General features: G+C 46.4%; 1 protein-coding gene across 2 annotated transcripts; it reads right to left on the reverse strand.

Annotated features, from left to right (window-relative positions):
- Positions 1 to 2456: 2456 nt before the first annotated feature.
- On the reverse strand, positions 2457 to 13983 carry TMX1 (thioredoxin related transmembrane protein 1). 2 transcript variants are annotated; one of them, XM_028747941.2, is made up of 8 exons: positions 13768 to 13981; positions 10208 to 10323; positions 8737 to 8782; positions 8302 to 8430; positions 7255 to 7300; positions 6688 to 6789; positions 6515 to 6584; positions 2457 to 5419 (listed from the first exon to the last, which is right to left on the reverse strand). In XM_028747941.2, the coding sequence occupies exons 1-8, from the start codon at positions 13953 to 13955 to the stop codon at positions 5262 to 5264; spliced, it is 855 nt and encodes a 284-aa protein (XP_028603774.2). In that variant the 5' UTR covers positions 13956 to 13981; the 3' UTR covers positions 2457 to 5261. The 2 variants fall into 2 exon arrangements, with proteins under 2 accessions (XP_028603774.2, XP_077789429.1); XM_077933303.1 differs by lacking the exon at positions 6688 to 6789 and having other exon boundaries at positions 13768 to 13983.
- Between the last annotated feature and the right edge of the window lie 2477 nt (positions 13984 to 16460).

Raw genomic sequence — 16460 nt, forward strand, 5'->3', positions numbered from 1 at the left:
TCCTGTTTGCGGGTTTCCCATAATAGGCACCTGGTTTGGCCTGGATGAACCATAGGCCTAATCCAGAAGGTTCTTATGGGTCAGAGGCTCCCAAATATGCTAGGCAAATTCATGGAAAAGGGAGGTCAGTCAGTGGCTACTAGGTAAAGGGACCCGACTGTTTATCTCGCTTTATTGGCCGAGGGAGCTGGCATACAGCTTCCAGGTCATGTGGCTAACATGACTAAGCCGCTTCTGGCGAACCGGAGCAGCGCATGGAAACACCGTTTACCTTCCCGCCAGAGCGGTATCTATTTATCTACTTGCACTTTGACGTGCTTTCGAACTGCTAGGTGGGCAGGAGCAGGGACTGAGCAACAGGAGTTCACCCCGTCACGGGGATTCGAACCACCGACCTTCCGATTGGCAAGCCCAAGGCTCAGTGGCTTTGACCACAGAGTGACCCATGTCCCTAGTGGCTACGAGTCACAACTAAATGGAACCTCCATTATCAGGAGCAGCATATCTTGTTGATGCCGGGGGACTGAGACATGTTCTGTATGCAGAAGGGGCCCCTGGCTCAGCCTTTGACCTGCATAGGCCAGGACACCCCCCCCCCCATGTGGTAGCCTCCTGATATTTTAAGACTACAACTCCCAGCAGCCTCAGCATCACGTGGGTGTGCAATGCGGGGAGGGGGTAGCAGCATGGCTCAGAGTTGTCCTCCAAAGCACCTGAAGGGCACCAGGTCTGGGGAGGTAAGGCTGGACTAGACGATTGTGGCCTCATCCGTATAAAGGCAGAGTCATGAATCCATTGTTTAGGTTCAGCTGTCTACAGCTATGGGTGCCGTCTGTTCTTCCGAGGGGCCAGCGTTCCTCTCTGCGGCAGAGAGGGGCTGCGGAAGGACTGGTTGCTACTAGTTTTTAGGACGACCTTGATTACATTCCCTTTGATGTGTATTTCGAGCCTCCCTTCGGACCAGCTCAGCGTCACAGGGCCACTCGGATGGTTTGCTCCAGCGGAAAAGCATCTCCTCCCCTCGCGCTGCAGAGACGCAACAGGAACGAGATGTGGCAGCACAGCTGCCGGACATTTCTCTGAACGCCAGTCCCCAGAGAAGCCGGCGCTTGGGGGGCTCCTTTTATAGCTCAAGTCAAAACGCTCCACTCGCGTGTGCGTGGGCCTCCGTTTAAAAATGGGGCAGGGCAGATTCAACGGCGAAACGGGAAGCAGCATTTTAATCTAGGCCCTTAAGCACGTCTCTGCGAATGCTGGCGCTCACATTTATTTTCACTTCAACTCGTCCAGCTATTTTAATCTTTTTACACACACTGCTAGCAAGAAGACCAATGAGCTTGGGAAATCAGAGTGGGTGCACGGGGTTGGACTAGATGGCCCTTAGGATCCCTTCCAACTCTACAATTCTATGATAAAAGGCGTGAGCTCCAGGATGTTCTGGGATGAACATCACCCAGGAAGTTCCCTAACTTATCAAGGATTTAAGTCACTTGCGTCATTCATTTAGAGAGGTGTGCAAAAAAAGGTAATGGGCCCCTGGATTGTTAAATCCGGTCTAATTCAACTATGGGGTGCAGCGCTCAACTTGCCCTTCGGGCTGAGGGAGCCGGAGTTTGTCCACAGACAGCTTTTCCAGGTCATGTCGCCAGCAGGACTAAACAGCTTCCGCAGCAATGGGACACTGTGACGATTGCCGGAGTGCACGGAAATGCTGATTAATTTCCTGCTGCAGTGGTACCTATTTATCTAGTCACACTGGTGGGCTTTTAAACTGCTAGGCTGGCAGAAGCTGGGACAGAGCTACAGGAGCTCACCCTGTCATGTGGATTCAAAAAGCTGACTTTCCTGTCAGCAAGCCCAAGAGGCTGTGGTTTAGAGCACAGCGCCACCCGTTCCCTCTGCTGTGCAAAAACAAACACATGCATACAAAACTGAGTGGTGCAGCAGTTAAGAGAGTGTCAGACTAGGACCTGATAGAGACCAGGGTTCCAATCCCCACTCAGACATGAAGCTCACTCCCAGGGTTGCTGTGGGAATAAAATGGGGAGAACCATGTACGCCACCTTGAGCTCTTGGAGGGAAAGTATAAATGCCATACAAACAACCAACAGTGATCTCACCAGTAGAGAGACACGCTGTCACCTCTGTAAAACGAAACTCTGGGCAAGAAGTTTGTGATCAGAACAGAGCCTCCAAGATGGGGCGTGATGGAGAAACAGCTGTGTTCTAACAGTGTTTAACTGAGCAGCAGGCTTTATTTCAATTGACTAGATTGCCCGCTGTCCAAAGAAAGTGTGGACAGGGAATGTTGATTAAGTGTCTACTGTTAATTATTAGGTTTTGGGGCAGGGGGAGACTCTGGCAGCCACCATTTTAGAGCTGCTCCAGTTCATTTGAGACGCCTCGGAGGGAGACTCTGGCAGCCACCCCCAAAGACCACAAGGTACAGTTACAAGTTTCCTACATGTCTGCAATTTTATTACTTGGAAACGATTTCCCAGGTAGGACCGAGGCATCTAGTCAACTGCAAAGACAACATTCACTCAACAACTGAGAACAGCAAACATGCTTCAGTTACTGCGCCTTGGATCATGAACTAGTCTTTCGTGTCACAAGTCACTTGTGCAGTAACTCTGACCTAAACCTAGTTTCTGCAAGCCGCCTTTCGGAGTGCTGCCTGGTCGCGTCAGGAAAGGCTCCCTCGTTCTTCAGAGCTGGAATGCATTCAGGTCAGCTGCCTTGGCCACGACTGCACCAGGGGGAAAAGGAGGTGGGTGAAAATGTCCCACCCAAGGAGCGCTGTTTGTCTAAGTCAGAAACCAGGAATGTCCTTCCTCAAGCAAACAGCAGGCTGCAAATGGAATGACCCCCTTCTTTGCACTTCCCCTCTCAGGGGCCATGTGCCAACAGTTTAAAATATATATTTTTAAAAAATCTCCCACACCAACTAGGGCTTCAAAAGTTGTGGTTCAGGCAGAGAAATGTTATGGGATGCAACTGAGCCGTCTTCTGTGGCAAAGGAGAAGCACGCATGGGCACACACCTGCCGATGCCTCAATCTGCCCCCCCCCAACTGCTACATAAAGGCAGCCTTGGCCCACCTGGGGGCCCACCTCAGTGTTTTGGACTCTTATCATCCCCTGCCATCAAAGCAGGGCTGGCGGGGGATGATGGGAGTTCAGAACACCCGGAAGGCCCCAGGTTGGCCAAGGCTGGATACCTCAGGGGATACAGGAGCGGGGAAGAGGGTTGCTTACTGACCAGGAACTGACTCTGAAAACCTTATCTCCGCCCACCCCTCCAATATTTTTTATGCATGAAAACACAACGCAAAAGGAAAACAGCAACAGCGGGGCAGAGGGCTTCTTGAACGCAGCATGAAGCCGGAGACCCAAGGCAGACAACTAGGAAGTGGGGCAGTCCAAGGCCCACTTTGCCGTGGAACTTACTGAAAGTTTTAAAAAGTTTAAAAACAGCATTACTCTAAAGAACCAGCCTTGGCTGACCTGGGACCGACCACCTTCCGCCGAATCACACATTTGGAAACCCACGCTCTCAATCATTTCACCATATATCTGAATGGTACTGAGGTTGCAGCCCACCTTAGATCAGGCCGTGACCAAGTGCTGGGTTCAAGGCTCTAAAGGGAGTTGGAGGCAATGACAAGCCCCTTTCAGAGACAGGCAGGACCTGGCTAAACAGAGCGGCTGTAAGCCGGTCTCAGTGTTTTCCAAACGCATTGTTGGTCCTTTACAAGCACCATAAGATTTGGGGGAGATGCCCCAGGTTTTTTAAGAAGCCGACTAAAGATGATCACAGAGCTTTCATGTGTTCATCTAGATAAAACGAAACACCTATGAGGAAAAACTGCCTGGGATGTCTAAAAGCGGCCTAATCTTGAGCATGAAATGCCCTTAGTCTGCTCTGTGAGGAAACAATGAGGAAGTAAATACACTCAGGCTGTACTTAAAAGGGCAGAAAGCAAGTTGGCCCCAAGGTGGAAAACCTTCAAGAGAAGAATGGTGTGCGCCGTAGAAAAAGAGCAAGTGGCCGCAGAGGAAGAGAGAGGCATAGAAATGCTAGCTGCATTCACAGTGTCACTGGCCTTTGTGGTCTGCCACAGGAAGCTGCTCAAAGAGTCAAAGCCTCTTCTAGAATACTGTGAGGAGTAATAAACTTTCAGTTGAGGATAGAGATAGAAAAAAGGCACCTGGGCAGAGAAACCAAGGACTGAGCCAAGCCCTCAGAAAAACCTGCCAGAGTTCTTATCCTTAATTTTGCAATCGACTTACAAGTATTAGTTTGCAAGAACAAGTTAGAAGGTGACCGAACAGCTGACTTCACAACCTGCCTTTCCCCCTTGCATACGATTCGCATCCTTTAGCCTCAAAGTCAACAAAGTTTGGACACGGCATCTCCCAACTCCTTCATGGGTTATAAAAGCAGGAGGAACAAGGGGGTGGGGGGGGTGGGGGCTGCCACATAAAAGGAGGGAAGAAACAATACCCCGAGGCCAAAACTAACAAGCCAAGACAACCAACGTTACATTAGGCTGGGGGTCAAAGGACTGTTTTTGGGGTGCCCAGAGGGTTTGGGGCTCCTTCCCGGTTGGACAGCAGACCCCACCCAGGTCATAGACCAACGGCTTTGGCAGCACCCCTCGGTGGTTGTGCTGGGGGCAGCTGGCCAAGAGACGCAGGCCCCTTCCTGAGCATGCGAAATTAGCTACATCCTTCGAATCTCCCTGCTTATTTCAGAGGCCTGTTTCAGACACAGCTGCAGATTCCTTTTTTTGCATTCTGAAGAGCGGAGCCACTTTGAGTACCCTCTTGTTAGCACTGGAGGAGAGCAGAAGGCATGTCTGAAGACTCCTCTTCCCGGACTGCCTCTGCATGACGAGGAAGGAATGCGTACCCAGAGAAGCCTCATCGGGGACAGTTCAGGGAAACTTCCTCCAGCACTGCAGGCTGGCCATCAGAAACAACTCATGTGGATACCGACAGAAAGCCGTGTGTGTAACTTGCCCTTCTGCACTGCCCGGCCCAGCCCAAGGCTGCCACCTCCATTGCTTCACATATCAAACTTTATCAAAGACTGGCTAAATCAAAATGTGGTTGCGCCCCCCCCCCCCCGCCCGCACTTCAAACTGTTCCATGTCTGTTCTTTTGAAGGAGAGGAAAGGGAGGACTCCCTCTCCTTCCCCTTTGAATGTCAAGTAGTAACTCAGGAAATCCAGAAAGGGAGCCAGCTGGAATTAGTAGCTACGACTGCTCTGCTCCAGCGCGGGCAACAGGGTTTGCAGTACGCTGCCTCAGTGCATTCGGTGGTTCTCTGGGCTCCAGCTCTGCATCGGAAAGATCATCTTCCTCCAGTCCTTCACCCGCTTTTGGCAAGAGCCGAGTAGACTCCGGTGGCTTTTCTGAAAAGGAAAAATATTTTTACCTCTGGGCAAAGATGACCTGCTCAGGCCTACGGGGGATCCAAGCTTGGAGCTTTGCCCAAGTACTGGGACTTCCACTTTTCAAAACCACAAATAAACACCAGGAATTTCTGTTTCATTAATGGACCTGTCTTTTTACCAGCAACTTTAAGCAACATGCACTAAAATTAATCACAGACATAAAAAGAAGCACTGAGGTAGTATTCTTTTCGTTTTTGGAACACTTTATAAGTTTTGAAACCATTCTACAAGCCTTGGCAGAGTGAAACTAGTGTCCCAGACAAATGAATGTCCACCTCCTTCCATGGAAGGACAGCCCACCAGCTCCTGAGGCTCTCTCTGATCTTCCACTGTTTGTCCCACAGCTCTAAACTATGAGGCAGTTTCTCTAAACAGCTCAGCCAAAATCTGCTTGCCTCAAATGTCCACCTACTGATTTCAGCCCTGGCCATTGCACAGGGCAACTAAGGAGCCAAGCCATTATCCAGTGGCAATTATTACATCCATTTTGTAACTATGATTTTCATGCTGTGTATTTGGAGCATGGGGTGTGTTTGAGTAAGGCCACTGTCAAGAAAAAGGTTCTTTTGCTTAGACCTCTGAAATGTTATTTTTCAGTAACTGGGATGAGCTCATCAGTCGGGAGCCCCTTTGTCAACTTGTGCTACTGTGCTCCGAGACGGGAGACTGGGCCTGCCAAATGAGAATTGGCTTCAGCTCTGAGAATGTGAGTAAGCCTGAGTCCAGAAGCTTCTGGCTTCTCTAACCCTTCTGATTGGCTCAGGGGGCACCCCCTAGTTGCTATCCCTTTCGGCTATGCGGTCAGCCACTGCCTTTGCCCCTTGGTCTCCTGCTTCCATGTTGTCCTGTTTGCTTCTTCTACCTGTTTCTACCTGGGATACAGCATTTCCTGTGCTATGGAACATCAGCTTTTGGGTCCTTGCTCTCTGCTGGTGTTCTTCAGCTTGGATCCCCAGATGTTCTGGGACTACAACTCACATCATCCTTAGTCAGGGATGACAGGAGTTGCAATCCAACCTCAGTTTGCAATGCAAGACACGCAATAGGGCTTACTTTGATAATGGTGCTGCAGCGGTCTGTGCTTTTTGGAAGGGCAAATACAGTCTGCCAGAAATACCATTATCTGGAAAAGAAAAATTCCTTATTTTAACACTGTATTATTGCTTCGTGTGTGATGTGAGATGTGACCTTCAAAGTTTCCAAGGCATACGAAAACATCTACTTACAAGCCCCAAAAGGAGTCCTGAAAACAACGTTGCAAATGCAAAAATGGCATAGGACCCCCAGGCTGGGATGCCGAGGTTTTCTGTGAAATAGTTGTGGCAGTTCTACAAGAGAAGGAAGCCGGTTAAGGCAGAGGGTCACCAAACCTTTGGTGTGTGTGAATTTTTGAGCTAATGCCACCCCCTCTGATCACATATCCCCCAACCCACCCACAAAACCCCCAGAAAGATAGAAATTGCACACTTTCCCAAGGGACCTGGGTATAAGACAGACCCAGCAGAACTACTCTGGAGCACAGAGAGGTGAATGAGGAAGTGGGAAAGAGTGTGTCTCTTCCAACTTCCTCCTTCAAGTCTATGCACTTTTCTACGAAAGAAAGGATAACCTCCCTCACCTGTTCAGAAGCAAGGGGGCAGTAAAAGGGGAGGAGGGCCCAGAGACTTGATGGGCGGCAGGGGAAGATCTCCTCAAGGTGGCAGCTATGCCCACAGGAGCTATACTGGCAACCCCTGGGTCACCAAGGCAGACACTGTCTCTGGCTCAAAGGGAGATTTGAAACACACACATACCCTGATCCACATAGATAGCTGGAACAAGGCAGACATGCTGCTCATCCTGCCAAAAAAAGAAGAAGCAGAAGAGATAAAACAAAAGGCCTTTTCTGCAATCAAAGAAGGCAGCAAAACACCAAGTGTTGTTCACTCCCGTTGGGGCACTAATGAAACCTTTGTTCTGAATGCCTGATGTTTTCTTTGCCATGCAGTGGTGCCCCGCAAGACGAATGCCTCGCAAGACGGAAAACCCGCTAGACAAAAGGGTTTTCCATTTTGGAGGTGCTTCGCAAAACGAATTTCCTATGGGCTTGCTTTGCAAGACGAAAATGTCTTGCGAGTTCCTGCAGGTTTTTTTTCCTTTCCCCCCCTTTTTCCCAAGCCGCTAAGCCGCTAAACAGCTGATCGCTAAGCCGCTTATCAGCTGATCCGCTAAGCCCGCTAATGGGCTTGCTTCGCAAGACGAAAAAACCGCAAGACGAAGAGACTCGCGGAACGGATTGTTTTCGTCTTGCAAGGCACCACTGTACTTGGGATTCTGACGCCGGGTGTTCGCTAGAGAAAGTGTGCATGTGGCACAAATGCAACATCCTTCTCGTCTCAAAATTCACTTTTTAACATTCTGTGACCTCCTCTGGACATGGTTTCCTTGGCTCCACCATCCATCAATCTTCCCTCACACAGAGTTAAAGGAGGCTTTTGACCAAGACCAGACTGATTAAATAGGCTGTGAAAAAGGCCCTAGCCTAGAGCACATGATTTTCATAATATGGTTAAGGAGAAGGGTAATTTTTGCTGGGAAAGTTAGCAGCTTAAAGAAGCCTCTTTAAGCAGCCTGGCCTAGGCTGACCTGCAATTTCCACAAGGTGATACTGGTATGACCACTCTATCAGTGCTGAAATAAGTAAGCTTATTAAGTGGTCTACCAAGACCCTCAAGCAATTTTCAAGGTAACTGAATATTTTTTTTTAAAAAATGATCTTAATAGGTAATTCATTCATTTGCATTTATTTATTTTTGCAGAAGCCTATTAGGGAGGAGAAAGAGACTTTAATTGTCACTTACAGGAAGGAAGATGGACCAAACCATGAAGAAATGGGCTCTGTGGACTTCCACTCCTGGTCACTGATGAAATTGATGAAATCCGTTTTAGTCCGTGGACCCTGGTATCGTCTGAATTCACCATCTTTACAGCTGCTCAAAAGAAGAGTCCTGTCAGTAACTCAAAAATTCCACATATGTGAAACTATGGAGAAGGCTGCTGGACTCATAGACTAAGGCTGAGCGTTGGTACAGACACAAGATCTCACTGTCAGCTTTATTCCCCAATGATTCTGGCATTCTCTCCTGACCCCCCCCCCCAACCTTTGTCCAAAGAAGACAGAGAGAGCTGAAGTCCAGTATTATTGTTCCAATTAGAACTGGGGGTGAGGAATGAAGAACTAAGGACTCCCACCACCCCCTATAAAAAAACCTGTCACATTTAATTAGAGTACTTACTGGTAGATGGTGGGGAGTGCTGTTATGATAAACCGTCCACTCAGTCCTGCAGAAAGATCCAGAAGGAAAATCAGAGCTAAAGGTTTGTTAGAAGTAAGGGTTTTTTTCTATGCTATCAATATGTATTGCTGCTAAAGGCTTGTTAAGACTTATTTTCCCAAATTGCACATATTTTGTGTAACCCTTGAACTCTGTACTCTTAAGCCTTCTACAACTCACATAAGATACTCATGTAGCAATCAACTCTCCAACCCCACGTAACATATGATCAATACTCGGACCCCAAACGGACAGGCCTTGCTCTACAAAAGCTATTCATCTTGAAGAGTGACTTGAAAATTTTTGCAGCAGCAACACACACGCATGCATGCTAGCAGGACATAATTAAGGTGGTGTACTGTTAATTAATACAGTAGCAGGTTTTTAAAAAAACACTTGTACTATTAAAGAGAATGTTTAAATTCAGAAACAATTAAAGGTAAGGAAATCATTGACATGTATAAATTAAGATAACACAAAAGAACCAGGGGAGGGAGTGGAGGGAAGTCGAGGGATCTAAGAAATCCCAAAATATTAATTTATTATGGTGTGAAAATGTTTTATTTTCTATTTTTTTGTGTGTGGTTTATTCTTTTATGATGATGTGATGATAATGTTTAATTGTGAAAATTAATTTTAAAAATATTTTTTAAAGGTGGTGTACGGTGTTATCCATGTTAATATTTATGGAGCATGCCATTTAACTATAATTACTTCAGTTTTACGCATGCTCTCCTTTGCAAATGTCTTGCTACTTAGCCCAGACATAGGCAAATTCTGGCCCTCCGGAGGTTTGGGACTACAATTCCCATCATCCCTAGCTAACAGGATCAGTGGTCAGGGATGATGGGAATTGTAGTCCCAAACATCTGGAGGGCCGGAGTTTGCCTATGCCTGATTTAGCCTAATCAACACAGATGTGTGGTACATGCATCTGCTCTAATGCAACCTACTGTATCTGAACAAGTTAGAACATCCTTGTAAAATGAACTCTCAAAAGTTACTAACTAGCCTCTCATGGACTGGGGGCCTTGAAGTCCTGTGTAACGTGCAGGGGTCTCCCTTCAGATGTCAAGGAGATAAAGAACTACAGAACTTTTAGAAAACATCTAAAGGCAGCCCTGTTTCGGGAAGTTTTTAATGCTTGATGTTTTACTATGCTTTATATATTCTGTAAGCCCAGAGTGGCTGGGGAAACCCAGCCAGATGGGCAGGGTATAAATAATAAAATTATAATTATTATTATCCTGCCCCCAGAAGTCCATTGTATTACTGTGGCGGCACAGAGGATGGATTTGGTTTCTGTGTTGAGACAGAGGAGGTCAGAGCACCTCACTCACCTGTGTGCAATTCCTTTTCACCTACAAGGTGAATGCTTTAATAAGAGAACAAACATATAAACTATTTCCCCTATGACAGAAGTAAACCTTACCTGGCTGCTCTGTCACATCCACTTTTGCAATGTTAATTTCGAGGTCCTCCCCCCATTCAGCAAAGCTCTCCCATTCTGGCTGTAAGTTCTGACAGGCAGGGCACCAAGGAGCATAACTAGAAAAGAAAACTTATGTAAGCAACTACTGCACGAGAAAACACAAATCCCTCTTTTGCCCTGCTAGTGATTACGCAGCTTTACACCACTTTTCTGGAAAGTTTCCTTTCCACAAAACCATCACCTTTTATAATATATTTTTAAGATCCAGTTCCCTGAAACATATTCACCATCCATGCCATGTCTATAGAGTGCTAAAAGCACAACTTAAGAGAAAACTGCTTACAAAAAATGCAAGATATGCTCTTTTGTTCAATATTGTTTTATGAGTTCATGGTTAAGAAAGGATTTGGAGTCAGCCTCCTGAATGGTCCACTGCCAGTGACATGATCCAGCGGCTCTCCTTTGGGAGGCAAATACTTCCCGCTCTGCACTCTCCCAATAAGGGCTCACAGGAAAGAACCCGGAGCAGGGTGGGGGGCTTGCAAGGCCTCAGAACCTATCCTTAGACAATGAGATGAGTTCACAGCTGAGGAGAGAGGAGACAGCAATGCCAACATTCCCTGACTCAGCTTTTGGTGTCTCCAGCTAAAAGGACCTCAGGCTGCAAAAGACCTTCTCCTGCCTACAATTCTGCAGAGCTACTGCTCTCCAGAGCTGACAACTCTGGGTGGAACACCAGATTCTCCTCTCAGCAATGTAATGCAGCTGCAGATGCTCATTATTCTAGATTCAGGTAGGTATCCATGTTAGTCTTGAAGCAGTCCAAATAAATACAAAAATTAATAAATTGTCCAGTAGCACCTTGTTGTTGTTTAGTCGTGTCCACTTCTTTGTGACCCCCTGGACCAGAGCACGCCAGGCCCTCCTGTCTTCCACTGCCTCCTGCAGTTTGGTCAAACTCATACTGGTAGCTTCAAGAACACTGTCCAACCATCTCGTCCTCTGTCGTCCCCTTCTCCTTGTGCCCTCCATCTTTCCCAACATCAGGGTCTTTTCCAGGGCATCTTCTCTTCTCATGTGGTGGCCAAAATATTGGAGCCTCAGCTTCAGGATCTGTCCTTCCAGTGAGCACTCAGGGCTGATTTCCTCCAGAATGGATAGGTGTGATCTTCTTGCAGTCCATGGGACTCTCAGGAGTCTCCTCCAGCACCAGAATTCAAAAGCATCCATTCTTTGGCGATCAGCCTTCTTTAGGGTCCAGCTCTCACTTTCATACATCACTACTGGGAAAACCATCGCTTTAGCAAGGTGATGTCTCTGCTTTTTAAGATGCTGTCTAGGTTTGTCATTGCTTTTCTCCCAAGAAGCAGGCGTCTTTTAATTTCGTGGCTGCTGTCACCATCTGCAGTGATCATGGAGCCCAAGAAAGTAAAATCTCTCACTGCCTCCATTTCTTCCCCTTCTATTTGCCAGGAGGTGATGGGACCAGTGACCAGGATCTTCGTTTTTTTGATGTTGAGCTTCAGACCATATTTTGCGCTCTCCTCTTTCACCCTCATTAAAAGGTTCTTTAATTCCTCCTCACTTTCTGCCATCAAGGTTGTGTCATCTGCATATCTGAGGTTGTTGATATTTCTTCCGGCAATCTTAATTCCAGCTTGGGATTCATCCAGCCCAGCCTTTCGCATGATATATTCTGCATATAAATTAAATAAGCAGGGAGGCAAAATACAGCCTTGTCGTACTCCTTTCCCAATTTTGAACCAATCAGTTGTTCCATATCCAGTTCTAACTGTAGCTTCTTGTCCCACATAGAGATTACTCAGTTGGTCTCTAAGGTGCTACTGGACAATTTTTTAATATGCTGATTATATCACTGAAGCCTGGCTTTATAATTAAGGGTAATGAACAGTGAAAGTGTGCGTATAACAAAGTAAGGGGGGGAGGGTGGTGTTTCCTTGGTTCACATCTGGCTCTAGCAGCAAGAACAAAGTTGTTCAAAAATGCTCTAAGTTGTGCAACAGCAGGCTGTCAGTTCCCCCTCCTATGTCACTATGTTTGCTTATTTTTCTTTAATGTAAGTCGCCTGATGACCTTCAGGTGACAAGGCAAAAACATTCTTCTCCTCCCCGGTCTTCGGCTACTTAAACAATTTGTGGCCTTTTAAACCCTGGAGAGGGGGGTATTGCTCTGCTTGTTAACATGTTACGTATTTTTATGCTTTCATACTGCAAACCACCCTGCGCTCCTCTGATGAAGGGAGCTATAGAAATCAAGTAGATATATAAATAAATAAAAACATCATAAAATCAACCAAAGTAACTGCTGGGCAAGTGCAGATTTTAAAAAGGGCAAAGCTGTTTTAGTAACTCGCTGAAAACTCTTTGCAACTTTTGCAGTCTTTGCGCATTTGAGGAAGTGGTTCGTGTGCTTGTTGCGTGTCAACTACCATATTAAGAGTTTGCAGGGGTTTTTCCGCCTCCTCATGGTGCAGCTGTACTTCAGAAAGAGAAGCGAAGGTGCTTCCAAAGAGCCCCTAAGAGGGACGCGCCATCTAGTCATAGACAAGCTCCTCTCTCTCCTTTAGGGATTAGTGTTTCCTGCTAGTATCCCTTCCTGTGTTTCCATGCTCGAAACTTGGATGAAGAGCCGTGTGGGAACTTTATAAATAGGACAGAAGAAGCACAACACTGATGGTGGAGAGCGGGAAGGAAGTCAACTTAAGGGGGGGGGATGTAACAGATCTGTTGTAATTTGGCTTGTTAAAAATTCGGAAAACTATCGTTAGTAGGATTGGAATAACACTTGTGGTTTAATGCTGAATTTTGGACGCAATGGAGAGAGAAAAGATCTGGATTATCGTAAAAGATACAAGGGGAAATGCTTAACAAAGGACCCACAAAGGGGAGGAGGAGGGAAGTCCAGGAGAGTCTTTGGAATCTCATTTCTATGTTGGATATGTGACTCTAAACTTTTAATCTGAAAAGCCAAATAAATAAATTTGCAAATAAATACAGAAAGGTAGAAATTTTATTATGTTGTTGTTGTTGTTGTTGTTGTCTTCAGACAACCCTGCTAGGGATGTCAATTGCTTGCAATAATCTTTCAAGTACCTTTCTGTATTTATTTAAATTTTGAGTAACTTTGTAATGAGTGCAATTAGAATTGGAAAACGTGCAAAATGCAATGATATAAAGGTGAATTTTGATAGCCATGAGGCAGGAGGGAAGGAAGTCGATAGGCTCTAAAGAGCCAGGGCAGTAAAGTGGATCATGATGATGTGAATGTATATAATTATATGGAAAATAAAGTAAGAAATATATATTTATATATTATTAATAATAAAAAGTTACCATAAAAATTGGAAAAATTGTGTGTGTGTGTGTGTGTGTGTATATATATATATATATATTATTATTTTTTGAAACCTAATGAAAATAATTTGGCAAGGAAGATTTATTTAATCAATTAACAATAATAATAATAATAATAATAGGGATATGAAAGGGGGCCCCTGAGCATGAACAGAGCGCCCCTTCCCCCTCCCCCCCCCGACTCACAACTCGACCATCCACTCTCCCTGCAGGAGGTCCCTCCACGACCCGTCGCTCAGCGCCCTCACTCGGCTCCTTCCCGCCCGCGCGGGCCCCGCCGCCAGGAAGAGGAGCGCGAGGAAGAGGAGGAGGAGGCGGCGAGGCGGCGGCGGCGGCGCTGCTGAGGAGAACGGGAAGCCGCCGGGAGCCGCCATCTTGGCCCTCTCCACCGCGCATGTCACAAGGGAAGGCGGCCCCGCGGCATGCCGGGAAAAACGGGCGGCGTCAACGGTCGCGGGGAGGGAGGGGGAGGGAGCTGGCCTGCGCATGCGCTGCCTTTCTCCTCTGCGGGCGGTGTGTCGGAGGTGGCCCCGCCCAGGCCCCGAAGGGGGACGGCGATTGGGCGGCTGCCCCTCCGCGGCGAGCCAATGGCTGTCTGGGACCGAGGCCTGCCCCGCCCCTCCTGGCTGGGCAAAAGAAGCCTCGGTCCCGTTAGGATGACTCAGCGATTCTTAGCGCGTGACGTTGCATTTTATGTAAGAGGCGATGCGCTTCGGGTCGCCTCGGGCGAGGGAGGAAAGACCGGGAAATGGAACCGAGAGATCAGTGTTGATAATAAAAAATAATAATAATAATTTTATTTTTTTCGTAAGTTTGTTCTCAGAATAAAGGCTGAATTTTTTATTTTTAAAAAACACAGAATATCGGGCTACCCGAGTTGTAGGATTCCTTCAACAAAGCAATTCTTCTTCTTTAATAAGTAGTTGTATTGATTTCCAATATATAACAATTGCAAGAGAGAGAAAAGTGTAAAAACAAATTCCCAAAGCAATTTTGGTACTTAAGAAAACAAGAAAATGTTATCACAAATCAGAAGAGAAGAGCTATGTGGTTGGGAAGCTATGTAAACTGGGGTCAGAGATCGTGGTAATCCTCATAGAACTCTAGCCCAATGGTTGGCATTAATTTGACTCTGAATTGATTTTAGAATGAATTGATTTTCGAATGTATTTCTATTAATTGATTGTGAATTTATGTAAACTGTGTTACTTTTGCTGTTGTTAGCCGCTCTGGGCCCAGCTTCGGCTGGGGAGGGCGGGATATAAATAAAATATTATTATTATATTATTATTATTATTATTATTATTATTATTATTATAGCCCTCCCATCTGGCTAAGTTTCCCCAGCCACTCTGGGCAGCTCCCAATCGTTAAAAACAATACAGCATTAAGTATTAAAAACTTCCCTAAACAGGGCTCCCTTCAGATGTCTTTTAAAGATAAGATAGCTGCTTATTTCCTTCACATCTGAAGGGAGGGCGTTCCACAGGGCGGGTGCCACTACTGAGAAGGCCCTCTGCCTGGGTCCCTGTAACTTGGCTTCTCGCAATGAGGGAACCGCCAGAAAGCCCTCGGAGCTGGACCTCAGTGTCCAGGCTGGACGAGGGGGGTGGAGACTCTCCTTCAGGTATACTGGACCGAGGCTATTTAGGGTTTTCAAGGTCAGCACCAGCACTTTGAATTGTGCTCAGAAACGGACTGGGAGCCAATGTAGGTCTTTCAAGAGCGGTGTTATGTGGTCCCGGCGGCCACTCCCAGTCCCCAGTCTAGCTGCCGCATTCTGGATTAATTGCAGTTTCCGGGTCACCTTCAAAGGTAGCCCCACGTAGAGCGCATTGCAGTAGTCCAAGCGGGAGATAACTAGAGCATGCACCACTCTGGCGAGACAGTCTGCGGGCAGGTAGGGTCTCATCCTGTGCACCAGATGGAGCTGGTAGACAGCCGCCCTGGACACAGAATTAACCTGCGCCTCCATGGACAGCTGTGAGTCCAAAATGACTCCCAAAATGTTTCTCAACCTTGGGTCTTGAGATGTTGTTGGACTACAACTCCCATCATCCCTGAGTTCTGGCCTTGCTAGCTAGGGGTGATGGAAGTTGTAGTTCAACATGTGGGAACCCAAGGTTGAGAAAGGCTGCGACAGATGATAACATTACATGATGTCTTCCGGGGTGTCACATTGCAGACCGCCCTGGGATCTTGGGAGGAAGGGCGGTATAGAAATTAAATAATAATACAGTGGTACCTTGGTTCTCAAACTTAATCCGTTCTGGAAGTCCGTTCCAAAACCAAAGCATTCCAAAACCAAAGTGCGCTTTCCCATAGAAAGTAATGCAAAATGGATTAATCCGTTCCAGACTTTTAAAAACAACCCCTTAAACAGCAATTTAGCATGAATTTTACTATCTAACGAGACCATTGATTCATAAAATGAAAGCAATAAGCAATGTACTGCAGTCACACAATCAATCAGTAACTGAACTGGGTTCCACACAGTCACAAAAAAAGCCGCAAAAACAAAAACCCAAAATAAATAGCAAAAACACAGCGATCTCAGTGTAACACTCAAAACAGAAGCATGGCACTCAAAACGGAAGTATAACACTCAAAACGGAACATGTTCAGCTTCCGAAAAAAGTTCGCAAACCAGAACACTTCCGGGTTTGCAGTGTTTGGGTTCCAAGTTGTTTGAGAACCAAGGCGTTTGAGAATCAAGGTACCACTGTGTATATATATGTATACACACACACATTATATATACAATGCAATAATTACATTCATTCATATTTTGGGGCCACCAGGAACTCAAAAGAAATTTACAAAATCTTAACGCACCCCACCCCCAGCACATACATACATTAAAACTAGCATTTCAAAAA

This window comes from Podarcis muralis, chromosome 1 (genome assembly GCF_964188315.1).
Source record: "Podarcis muralis chromosome 1, rPodMur119.hap1.1, whole genome shotgun sequence".
Taxonomy (NCBI): Eukaryota; Metazoa; Chordata; class Lepidosauria; order Squamata; family Lacertidae; genus Podarcis; species Podarcis muralis.

Bases quoted from the DNA above. Each gene is read 5' to 3' on its own strand.
- TMX1 (XM_028747941.2), bottom strand. From the start codon at position 13,955: ATGGCGGCTCCCGGCGGCTTCCCGTTCTCCTCAGCAGCGCCGCCGCCG. The intron at 8,783-10,207 runs GTAAGGTTTACT...ATCTTTCTGCAG, and splicing joins GGATGTGACAGAGCAGCCAG to GACTGAGTGGACGGTTTATC. The intron at 6,585-6,687 runs GTAAGTAGATGT...TTTCTTTTCCAG, and splicing joins CAGGACTCCTTTTGGGGCTT to ATAATGGTATTTCTGGCAGA.